Source organism: Triticum dicoccoides, chromosome 2B (genome assembly GCF_002162155.2).
Source record: "Triticum dicoccoides isolate Atlit2015 ecotype Zavitan chromosome 2B, WEW_v2.0, whole genome shotgun sequence".
NCBI classification, from domain to species: domain Eukaryota; kingdom Viridiplantae; phylum Streptophyta; class Magnoliopsida; order Poales; family Poaceae; genus Triticum; species Triticum dicoccoides.
The window spans coordinates 432,608,114-432,620,261 of record NC_041383.1 but is presented as its reverse complement, the minus strand read 5'-3'; the positions used below and the strand labels follow the sequence as shown (position 1 = coordinate 432,620,261).

At 46.1% G+C, this 12,148-nt stretch overlaps 2 protein-coding genes across 2 annotated transcripts; one reads left to right on the top strand and one right to left on the bottom strand.

Moving 5' to 3' along the window:
- Positions 1 to 253: 253 nt before the first annotated feature.
- On the top strand, positions 254 to 2,966 carry LOC119364074 (violaxanthin de-epoxidase, chloroplastic-like). The gene is made up of 6 exons (XM_037629476.1): positions 254 to 391; positions 805 to 1,005; positions 1,163 to 1,335; positions 1,492 to 1,588; positions 1,673 to 2,064; positions 2,147 to 2,966. The coding sequence occupies exons 2-6, from the start codon at positions 817 to 819 to the stop codon at positions 2,658 to 2,660; spliced, it is 1,365 nt and encodes a 454-aa protein (XP_037485373.1). The 5' UTR covers positions 254 to 391; positions 805 to 816; the 3' UTR covers positions 2,661 to 2,966.
- A 406-nt stretch (positions 2,967 to 3,372) lies between these two features.
- Positions 3,373 to 7,160, bottom strand: LOC119364073 (RPM1-interacting protein 4-like). The gene is made up of 4 exons (XM_037629475.1): positions 6,252 to 7,160; positions 4,935 to 5,426; positions 4,651 to 4,824; positions 3,373 to 3,752 (listed from the first exon to the last, which is right to left on the bottom strand). The coding sequence occupies exons 1-4, from the start codon at positions 6,255 to 6,257 to the stop codon at positions 3,729 to 3,731; spliced, it is 696 nt and encodes a 231-aa protein (XP_037485372.1). The 5' UTR covers positions 6,258 to 7,160; the 3' UTR covers positions 3,373 to 3,728.
- Between the last annotated feature and the right edge of the window lie 4,988 nt (positions 7,161 to 12,148).

Sequence of the window (12,148 nt, the reverse complement as noted above, 5' to 3'; positions counted from 1 at the left end):
CCATGATGGGATGGGGATATAGTTTGTTGTTATAACTTCGACGATAGACTAGGCTCTGTTCCCATGTTCTTTCTCTTACAGTATATGATACCCACGCGTATTCGAAAGAAAAAAATATCGTTCCTGTTCTTAGTTCTCCCAGTGGATCGATCAAGTGGGATCTGACAGACCCGCTTGCGGTTATCGGATCGGAGCTCCACCCGGTCCGTGCCTCTGGTGCTCCGCGGGACACGTCGGCCACGTCTCTCCACTCCATTCCCACCCGCTCCCGCGCGCTTCTTCCCATAGCCAAGCTTGCCTCACCGTGTTATCCATCCATCCATCCATCCGCACTATCCCAATCTCCGTCTCCTACGCTCTGGTCGGCGTCGCGGCGGCGGCGGCGGCTCAGGTTCTTTCTCGGCCTCCTCTCCCCGCCGCCCTCTCGCCTGCCTTCTCTTGCCATTTCCGCATTTCGTACTTTCTCGGGCGTTCTTTTGGGAGTGATTCGATTGACCGTGGATTTCATTTTTCTCCCGGAAAGAAATCTGGTGTGGATAAGTGCTTGATTCCTTAGCTCGGGGCTTACCGACTGAGTTGGGGATGTTTTTCTCTTCATCCTATTTTCTGGAAATGACCAGTGTCAGAGTTGTTCTTGTGCAATCTCCAGCACTAAAACGTAACCAATTGTTTATGGAACAGATGAAGGATCTTGTCTCCAGAATTGTGATTTTATGTTTCACTATCGTCCAGCCTGATGCACGTAGGTTCTTTGCAGTGTGTTTTCTGTCATACTGAAATCCAAAATTTTCTCTGGAAACGCAGACTGCTGCGCAAATGTTGCCGCGGCAGTGCTTTAAACACGTCTTCCCAGCCGAAGGCTCCTCCTCCAGCATTCTCCACGGTCCTGGGTCCAGAGGTGCAGGCAGCAGGGGCCGCACCACCCTCAACTTCCACCGGTGTTGCGTCAGGGCTAGCCTATGGAGGACCGATCACCTGCACATAAGCACCGCTCGATCGTCCGAGGTGATTCCTGATTGCTCGTTTCTGGATAACAAGTTCGCTTCACTTCTTGTTATGTTGCTGAGACAGACATGATGCTTTTCCGTTTCCTTTTTTTTTTTTGGATTAAGGAAACAACAAACAAAGCAACATGATTTTGTTTCTCTTTTGCATTTGACAGATTAAGGTACACACATTGCTGCAAGTACCAGATGTTTTCAATACCATCAAGAGCTGGAGCAAGCTGCAACTGGTCACGGTGACAGGGCTGGCGGCATGTGTAGTTCTGCTAGTCCCTTCTGCCGGTGCCACTGATGCTCTCAAGACATGCACTTGCCTGCTCAAGGAATGCAGGTGTGACCCTACACAAGCCGGAATATGTCGCAATACGGTTTATTCTGTTGAATTCAACCCAAATTTCTTGTTTCCATACTAGAAAGAACAATTAAGTTATGCAGATCTATTATGTTCATGTCTTCCGCACTTAAACCAAAATGGTACCAATTTCAGGATCGAGCTGGCAAAATGCATAGCCAACCCATCATGTGCAGCAAATGTGGCATGCTTAAATACGTGTAACAATCGACCTGACGAGACTGAATGCCAGGTAATTCAGTGTTCCAGAACCATGGATCCAGCTCCATGCCTCGGAAAAAAAAATAACATTTTCTTGTGCTTTGTCATCCCATAGATCAAATGTGGGGATCTGTTCGAGAACAGCGTGGTCGATGAATTCAACGAGTGCGCCGTTTCACGCAAAAAATGTGTCCCCAAAAAGTCTGATGTTGGGGAGTTCCCTGTCCCCGATCCATCTGCCCTGGTCAAGAACTTCAACATGGCAGATTTTAGAGGCAAGTGGTACATTTCAAGTGGCCTAAATCCTACTTTTGACACGTTCGATTGCCAGCTTCACGAGTTTCGTCTCGAGGGAGACAGGCTTGTTGCAAATTTGGCATGGAGAATTCCCACCCCCGACTCCGGCTTCTTCACCAGGGGGGCCGTGCAGCGGTTCGTGCAGGATCCCTCACAACCAGCAATATTGTATAACCATGACAACGAGTACCTGCACTATCAAGATGACTGGTATGTCCCTCCCCAACACACTCTGACATTATACCATTGCTGTAGTACTTGAGTCTATCAGCTGAACATTTGTTGGCTGTAGGTACATTCTCTCATCGAAAATAGAGAACAAGGACGATGACTACATATTTGTATACTACCGTGGAAGAAATGACGCATGGGATGGATATGGTGGCGCTGTTGTGTACACAAGAAGCAAGGAATTACCTGAGACAATAGTCCCCGAGCTAGAAAGGGCTGCGAAAAGCGTAGGGCGGGACTTCTCCACATTTATCAGGACAGACAACACCTGTGGTGCTGAGCCTCCTCTTGCGGATAGAATCGAGAGGACTGTTGAGAAAGGGGAGAAGCTCATTGTTGATGAGGTAAAGGAGATCGAAGGGGAGATCGAGGGAGAGGTCAAGGAGCTGGAGAGGGAGGAGGAGACACTGGTTAAGAGGTTGGCAGATGGCATCATGGAGGTCAAACAGGATGTGATGAACTTCTTTCAGGGTTTGAGCAAAGAGGAGATGGAAATTTTGGATCAGCTGAACTTGGAGGCGACCGAGGTTGAGGAGCTCTTCAGCCGCTCCCTGCCGATAAGGAAGCTAAGGTAGCTACCCCCAGCAGCCACTCCTGCCTATGCAAGGAGGATTGCAGAACAGGGTGCCATCCAGTGGTGAGCAAAGTAGATTCTAATTGTCGAGGCAATACCTACAGTAACAGATTCTCCAACAGAAATCAAAATTTTGAATCTGATAATGTTTTACCCACTGGCACAACATGTTCCCAGATTAGCTTATGTGTAAAGCATCAGTAAGTATGTAAATTTTGTCCAAAGGAGGTATATAAATGTATACAACTGTTCCTATTATACTCTGGGTTAATTATATACTACCTGTTTCTGGGGATAGTTCAAATTCTGTTATTCTCCCTTTTTATGGCAATTTAGGTTCTTAATTTATGTAAAATGCCAACCATACCAAATGTTATTTATTATAAAAAATCTCACAATCTTGTTAACTTTTTCTCCACAAGAAGCTCTTTAGAAAACTTGATGGTATTCAGCAAGTTTAAAATCACTCTTCAGCAGTAGCAAAAATAGAAACAGTGGGGTACGGACAAACTTTTTTCGGACTTTTATGCTCTTGTAAACAAAACCGACATAAAAAATTCAAACAGCGGTATCCATTTGGCGAGGGAACAAACATATGGGGTTAACTCAGGGGGTTTAATACAATCTACAAGAATTTTGTACTTGATTTTAGTGCAACGGTAATGAATCACAGCGCAACCGATCAGATATACATATAATCTCGCTCCGAACAATGTGCAAACTTCTCGTTTCTGTTCCGTTATCATTGTGGTAATGGAACCTAACTCCCAGCTAGGGAGGGGTATGGAAATGAAAAAAAAACACGGAAAACTGCTCACGGCATACATACTTCACAATCCACACATCTCAATGGCATCATATGTATGTTCCAAATAAGCATAGAACATAAATTATAGAACAATGCAATCATAGGTACACACTCACACCAGTAGTATAGTAATGACTAATAAGCATGAAAAATATACATGAATATATAGTTTGCTGACAAATTCTTCAGAAGAACGACAATTTGTTCCACAAGTAACCCAGGAAGTTTATCAGAACTCTCTGTGATCGTATTCCCATTTTGTCAAAGTATGCAGCAAGGACATGTCTGGAGAAAAGAGGGAAAGTTCAGTCAACGGAAAAATGTCTTTGAAATATCATGTGGCAAATGAAATAGAAACAGTTAATGCTATTTGTGCTGAGCATATTGTCCACTAGAAAGATACAAACACATTTTTTTGCCTTTATGCAAAAAGTGGTGATCCAATAATGACATCACTCATAGCATTATGTTTAAACTCCAAATTATTGAGATCACCCATAAGGCCGTAATAACCAATACAAATAAAGCAGATTGCACAAAATATTATCATTTTTTACTAGTATAACAAGTGTGCATATTAAGTATGATAAATTGTGTAAGAATTTGGCTGTACCATACACATTGAAGTTGCTAACAACACTATTTATTCCCCGAAAAGAAAAAACACTATTTATTTTTAAAGATTATTTTCACAAAAGGTTACTATTTCATCTGCTAGCGACCTAGCGTATAGTGGATTAAAAGGTCCTTATGAATCATCATTGCAATACTTATGCATGAAGTACCCATTGTTTAGAGTGAGGATGAGGATTAACATCATGTGACTGGGCTGTTTTGTGGTACTTGATCAATTTATTCAAGCAGCATTCGCACATTTTGTAGACATTTTTATTCTGCTAGATGTGCTGCAAGAAATTGTGATTAGAATACAAACATAATTGCCTGCTGTCTTGCTGACGGCCACAGAACTCTATTACCAAATTGCTTATTCCTATTTTATTTTGCCATGTATACACTACATGATAGTAAAGCTACCAATTCCCTTATGAAAATGCATTCATGATATTTTTTTTCCAATTTGCATAAGTGATATGCAGTCGAAATTCTGAAGTCAAGCAAAGATAAGCAAACCGATGGTAGCAGAAGCTGAGGACAGCTTACTCAAAGAGTTGCTTTTACATACCTGTTGCACCTTATTTTCGTCTTTGCGATTGCCAGATGACTGCTGCCTGGCAGAAGAGTCGGGCGATAGTTTATCATCCCTCACCCTGTTGAAGATACCCGTATACTTTTCGCCTGATGCCGCGTTCGCCTCATCCCACTCACCAAATGGTGGAACAGCCACTTCATCGTCAGGCTGGATTCAGAAATGCAAAAGCAAACAGCTCATTATCTCCAAAGTCCAGACACATATATTCACGGACCAATAAGAAAGAAGAGAAACAAAGGAATAGAATGTGGTAGTACATTGTAGCTTTGGTTGCTCTGCCTCGTCCTGCCCCTTCCAGGAGTTTGCTGGCCCTGCGCTTCCGACGAAGGCCTCCTCTCTGGAGTGTGCATTCCAGCTGCCCTGTTCCTCGGCTTTGCTGAACTGTTTGACTGCATTGGCGAAGCAGAACCTGCAGCATTTCTGTAAGGGCTTCTGGGCGCGCTGCCACCGTTCCCCCCTTGCTCCCGCGGAGGATTTGCATGCCTTCGTGGCGCGGGTTCACGGTGATGGGGGTCGGCTCCAGACCTTCTTCCATGTAATGGAGTCCTGGGAGCCTGTTCTCGGGGCTCAGGTGTATATGCTGATGGGTTCAGCGGTGACCTGCGAGGGGGGTCGGGCTGCTGATGTCCTGGCTCATTTGGATTGGAGTAAACGCCTGTTTTCTTGTTCTTCCGTGCGCCCTCGAACTTCTGTGTGTAAGGGACGTCCTCGCTGTTCTCCCAGTCCCCAAATGCGGGAATGCGTGGTTGCTGTTTAAACAACGTGAGATAATTAGTATACATCTTGACATCGTTTTCAGGACTACCATGACCTATGGTTCACAAGGAAATGAACAATCCATCGGTTATCATCCATTACCATTTTTACAAACACAAATAAATCTTTCAGAACGTTGCAACTACGCTGAGGATTTCCCCTTAAAAAAACTATGCTGAGGACTTAAACAAGTATACACATGAGATTATTATTATTCTACAGTAACTATAACTAGAACTGAAATCCTTAAAATGTAAATGCTGGAAAATTTCAGCAATGATGTCAACTGATAGATGCTCATACAAAAGAACTATGTATTTCATGATGCATGCTAACCGAATTGCATTAATAAGAAGATTGCATAAGCTAGTTGGCAATTCAAATCAGTATAGGTTATGCCACTAATCTGGCTCAAGCCCAAAAATTAGATTTTAGTATTTTGTGTTAACTAGGCCAGGATGATTGTATCCACGTGTCACAGCATTTGCTGACCAATATAGATGACTCCCTGCGGTTCCCGGACAGAAATGTGTCAGACCGAACTTGCACAAACATGTCCCAAACATGAAAATACTACTCCAACCTGAAGAAGAAATGGTATAACTAAGAGTATATTCCTAACTAAGCTTAAATGAGAAGCTTCTCTACGCCTAATTAATTAGCTAACGTAAGAAAGAGATAACACATATGCCGTCCATCAAATGAAAACGCATTATGCTTTACCAGGAGCCCAAGGGACCAAGACACCAACAACTAAAGATTTCTCCAGCACTAAGAATATGACTTGGTATGAGAAAAAGTAGAGATGAACCACTCACCGCCATTGGCCTCTTAGAAAATACTGGGTTCCCTCCTTTCTCTCAAATTCTTGGGAAAACAGGCCACACTCCTCCACAAGAAAGCACAGGGAGTGCCAAAAGAAACTGAGGCAACAGAAGAAATCTAGATCGAGTTTACCATAAAGGAGGACCAATAGATATCCCCTTCCAATCCAAACCTTCCCAGTCCCAACTCCCAAGAATGATTGAAAGTCAAAGCTTGTGGTTTTCTTTTACAGAGGATAAACTATCCAATCCATCAAAAAATAAGAATGACTGAAGGCAGCTCCCTCGAGGAAAGCAAATCGAATCCCCCCCAAAGAAATCAAGAAACGAAGGGGGCTAATTTGAACCCGCGCTTCTTCAGAGAAGCACTAAAATTCTCTCCACACAAGGTGCCCCAGCCGCCCTTCCAACTAGTAGAACTGAGCAAACATCAACGAACCTAAGGACCGATCCACGCAAAAACCAACAAAATTTCTTTCAAGAATTCTGGCCGGTCAACTCAAAGGTGGATCCTCTCACGCTAACCCTCAGACAGAAGACAGAACAATACCAGCTCCTCAGGGTGAACTCCTGGGCATGAATCTCTCTCAGGACAAGAAAAGGAAAAACTCTCCAAGAACTAGCAGCCTCTCCAAGAATACAAATCCACTAATTAATCCTCTCGTACCACCCGAAATCCCCACAAAAACCACTAGAGAGAGGAGTCAAAGGTGGCTCCTCTTTCTTCCGACCTCGCAGCCTCTGAAGGGTGTTGGTGTGTGATATATACAAGCAAACGCAAGAAGGAGATGGGAATTCAGAACGGGGAGGGGAGGTTGGGGAAGGAAGAAGGGAGAGGGAAGGAGAGCAAAGGAAGAAGACAAAGCCGTTGACGGGGGAAGGAGCGCCACTGCTTGTCAGTTCGAAGTCTTGAAAGCTTCTCTGACTGATTTTAATATTTCAATTTCGTACGGAGATATTAATGTCTCGCTCGCATCGCATCAAATTGGCTTTATCCCTCCTTCCCTCTTTTTTTTTTGCCATTATCCCTTTCGTTTAGGATAATCAAATTTTTCGATGAAGGATGAATTTATTGACTCAAATTAAGCATGAAGCGGCAAACAAAATAACAACACGTTTAGCCTCTGCATAATTAGGATGCACACAATCAACACTATAACACACACAAAACACCGACAAACAACAAAGTCATATAAGACCAAAGCTATGCCTAAGCAAGGAAAAAGAAAAAAAAACATGAAGCGATGCACCAACTACATCAACAACTATATCCGCACCAACCATCTTTTGACACCATGCTTATATGATCGACATTCAGGCGCCGCCGTTATCGCATCCAACCATGAAAGCCGAATCTAGATTTTCACTCTGAAAAAAAGGGTCCGAGCATATCTGAGCAATGCTTTCAACAAGGTAACGATGTACAACATCACCACTGCCAGGTATAACCAAATCGCGTCAGGCCTAGGTTTTTCACCCGGAGCTCGAGAAGCACCACAAAATCAAAGTCAATCATTTATTGTCACCACGGCTTTTTCGCGATCCCAACAGCTACATGCGATGGGCTAGAATTCCACTATCACCGCTGCACAACCATACCCTTTGCATCAAGTTGTCATTGTAGATTGCATCTCACCGCACTAGCCACCAATGGAGGGCGCCGTCACAGGCCGTATCCAAGATGGAGGCCCCAAACCGATGCCCAACCATTGTGAGTCGCCACATGGACCCAACCTAGATAGAACCGAACCGTAGCCATGGTTCTTAACATGTCGCCGCAGCTGCCGGACATGGGGAGGCTAGATCCGGCCACTCCCCGCATTACAAGGCCACCAGTGCTTTCCTGCAGTGCGTTGTGGCTGCTGCATTGGATCCTCAACTGCTTGCTCCATCTTCTACTCTTGGGCCGCCCTTTGGGTGGAGTAGCCCGGGATCCGGCGACCTCGCGCAGGATCAGATGAGAGGCGAGTCCGAAGAGTGGCTGCTGCAACGATCGTGCGTCCATGAGGAGATTTCGTCCAACGTAGCATCAATGGAGGAGCCATGACCATCCGAAAGATATTCTCCAACTCAGCATCAAATGGAGGACCCGCAACCGGCCGAAAGATGCAGCACAGATCAGCGGCATGGGAGAGAAAGAGGGAGAGGGGAAAGTGGGAGCGTCGGGGTGGGAAGCTCGGCCGCCGCCATCAGCCTTTGGAGGCCTCCTCTGGTGGCGCCCGGTGGATAGGGCAACGGTGAAGAAAGTTTTTTATGGCGGCGAGGAGGCCTCCGGAGTTGCGGAGGCTAGTTTTCGGGAGCCTTAAGATAATCAAACAATATTATCTTTACAAAAGGTACTTCGATCAAGAGGGGATTTATGACACACAAGTGCGAGTGCATAGATCCCAAACATTATTTGAGGGGCATTTGATTTTGAATTTTCTATATCTTTTAAATCGGAAGTTACCCCTATAAAACTCGATCCCATGCTTGGTAGTATGTGCTTAAACTCTGTGCAACGACCTGAGAAGAGTGAAAATATGTGCTTAAACTCTGCGCAACGACCTGAGAAGAGTGAAAATGATGGAAACTTTACGATAGTAGTGCCACTGCCCCATCCTACATCTGGTACATGATTGGAGTAACAAGTGCGTTGCTGTTGGTGGATATATCCTTTGTTTAAATAAAATAAATTGGCGACCCAGCAGCCACTAATTAAGTTAATCATCAGCTGCAGTGACATAAGCCTGACAGGCATTGCATGACGACGATCGGCTTGCCTGGCATCCAGGCTTTTTTTTTGAAGGCATTTGCGGTTGTCGCAGAGTGATTTTCTCCGGGGTTCAGGCTCACTGTACAAACGAGAGAAAAAAGGAAACCCGCAGAGTCCAGTTTTCGGGTAAAATATGGCGGTGCCTAGCGAAAGCCGCATCCTCCAGGACCAATCCCTGACCGCAGACGAGCATGCGAAAACTTCAACGTCTCGTGAGCTGTCCCACCTACGCTTGGAGGAGCCAACCACGCAGGCAGAAGAAATTGGGAGCCGGCAAAGCAGTCACAATGATGGTGACAATGAATTTCGGGGCATCTCCAATCAGTGCCTGCAGATGAAGTAAGGCTATGTGTGAACATTTCTTTTCTTCTGATAAAGGCGTTTTTACTGAGTCATAATATAGGATTAAAGAAAAAAGAATACACGTCCCGCTTCTGCATGACTAAGATGCGCGCAATCAACACCAACAGATACACATAATGCAAATAACAAAGTCATACGAGACCGAAGATATGCCTGGCGGAGAAGAAAAGAAGAAAATAAATGCCCCAAAGTGACCGACGAAATGTAACAACGACCATCATATCAACCATTTCATGCATGACAACACAAGGAATATGATACGATAAAGGTTCTCCAACAGAACGCCTCCACGATGGGAATGACGCATGTCGCCGTTGCCGGATCCAACCATCGAAAGCCGGATCACGAGTTTTCAACCTGATCAAGCCCGAGAAAACTCCAAGAAATACATTCAACAAGGTACGTACCGTGCAAAAACACCACCATTGCCAGGTACAATCGACTAGGTTCGGACCTATGTTTTTCACCCCGAAGCTCGAAATGAAGGTACTAAAGAAGCACCACCAAATTAAGGTCCTCCTGTGTTTGTCGCCTCCATTTTCTGAGATCCTAGTAGAGGAGGAAGGTCCTTAACACTGCCAAAATCCTAATTCAGGATGCTCCGGTGGCCCGCACCACCCCCACAACTGGCAATCGATGGCAAATCTGGATCAGACAACACAACCATGCACCAACACTTGTTGCGCCATCCATGCGAGCAGCGTGCGGAACCATGGGATTTGCCGGATTTGGGCGGTCGCAACTGACACTAGAGGGGGGGGGGGAGCAACCTTCAGCCCCAATCCTCACGAGCACGTGACCCTGAGGATGGTGACACGCCAATCGGGTCTTGTCCAGGACCCAAAGCCGTGTGTCGCTCAGCTAAGGCTAGGCCACCCAGACGAGGCACGCGTAGCCATTTCATATGAGAGGTGAGAGTGGGAAGAGGGAGAGGAGCAACCATGAGAGGTCAATGGCAGGGGGAAGGAAGAGCAGAGCGCTCAGTCGTCGTCGCCCACTCTTGGACGGCCTCCTCCGGCGGCGGCGAGGGTACTGCTAGTGGTGACGTTGTTTCTTTTGTGCCGCTGGGGCACCTCCGGAGTCGCCCAAGAGGAGTGACACGAGAGGGTCAGGATCAGGTTTAGGTATGTTTTCTTTCTTCGGTTTTATTGTTCTTGGAACAATGAGGTTGTTAACTATATTGTACCATGTCTTTAGCGTAGCATATTCTCGGCCCTGCATCACTCTCCTAGCGTGACTCAGGTGGCGTTCCCCATCCACACCGCCAGAGACCTCCCCCCATTGGTTGCGTTGGCAGACATCGCAGGGCAAAGCCCCCTGCGAGGCAGACGATGGTAGCGGGGCCCTCGTCTTCTCCCTGGGTACTCTTGAGGCATTGTGGGGTGGGCGCTAGGAGGAGGCACCCAAAAGCCTAACCCGTGCTCGAGATGTGCCGCCACCAAATATGTTTCTCCCTTACTCCAGTGATGTTGGAAGTTTGTCAACCTAGGGCAGTGGTCGTTGTCAGGAGTGTTGTGGTCGCCTCGTTCCTACTAATGGGCCAGGGGACCACCACCCAAGGAGCCCGTCCCTGCTTAGGTCCTTTCGGTGCATGGTGTTGGTTGACAACATGGTTTGTCCATGGCCAGATCATACTGATACCGCGTGTGGATATCATTGTAGGGTTTGGAAGATGACGCCTTGTCATATTTTTGTGGTGGTGTGGGGGCAGGGTTCAGAAGTCAGGTCGACAAGTCTGGACGCCAGGGTCATGGCAAACTAACGCATGGGGTCGTGACTCGGATGCTGGTCGACAACCATGGCCAAGTGGTTATGTGGCAGGTGATGGGCGTTAACGGTGAATATGCTACAGTAGTCTCGATGACGGTTATGGAAATGGAGAGTTCTTGCTGGGATGGAAGTATGTCCTAGTTGTGGTTGAGCCGAGTGTCGCGACACTCTTGGGCGTCATTCCCTTACCGAAGGCGGATGCTCTAGGTGAAATCCCTTGATCCATTTTGGATCAGGCGGTGAAGGTGCTTCGATGCAATGCCTTTCTTGAAGGCACTAACTTGGAGCCCTCGCCCCTTCTGCTCTTCTGGTAGTTGTGCATTGGTGGCGGTGATGATGTTTTCCGAAGGTTGACCTGTCGTCGAGCAGTGCCCTTTTCGGCTAGGTGGGGTGTTGTCATTGCAATAACTCGAGCTCTAGGGTGAGCTCCAACCTGCCGAGGGTGGTGTTTCTCGCAAAGGCGGTAGGTTCTTCCCCTTATTGTCAGAGATTAGTAGTGTGGGTGGTAGCCTGGGGTATTATCATGTGTAGTTGGTTCAACATTGTGTATCTTTGGGGACGTCATTAATTTGGCGCCATGGTAGCCTTCTATTTTTGTAGACCACTATCAAAAATAAAATTTGTATCTATGCAAGGCCACTATCTCTTTCTGAGAAGAATTGATTAGATTTTTGCCTTGTACGATGGTGCTCTTTAATGCATGCAGTCATACAGAAAGATGCATCACATGCAATATGTTTAATTAGCCCAGAACACATGAATTTTCCACACAATCAATTGTGCTATTTATTAGTTGAATTTGTTTTCTTGGTACCTAAAAAACGAGATAGTGGCCTTGTATAAAAATAGTTTAGCTAGATTTCAGTCGACTGACTTTTCGAGTTTGGGTCAGTCGATTTTTGAATCATGGAAGGAGAAGGAAGGGCCTCGCCGGAGAGAAGGAATGGGCTCACCGTCATCACCCCATTATCTATCTTAGGGTTCAGGGTGGGGGCAGTGGTAG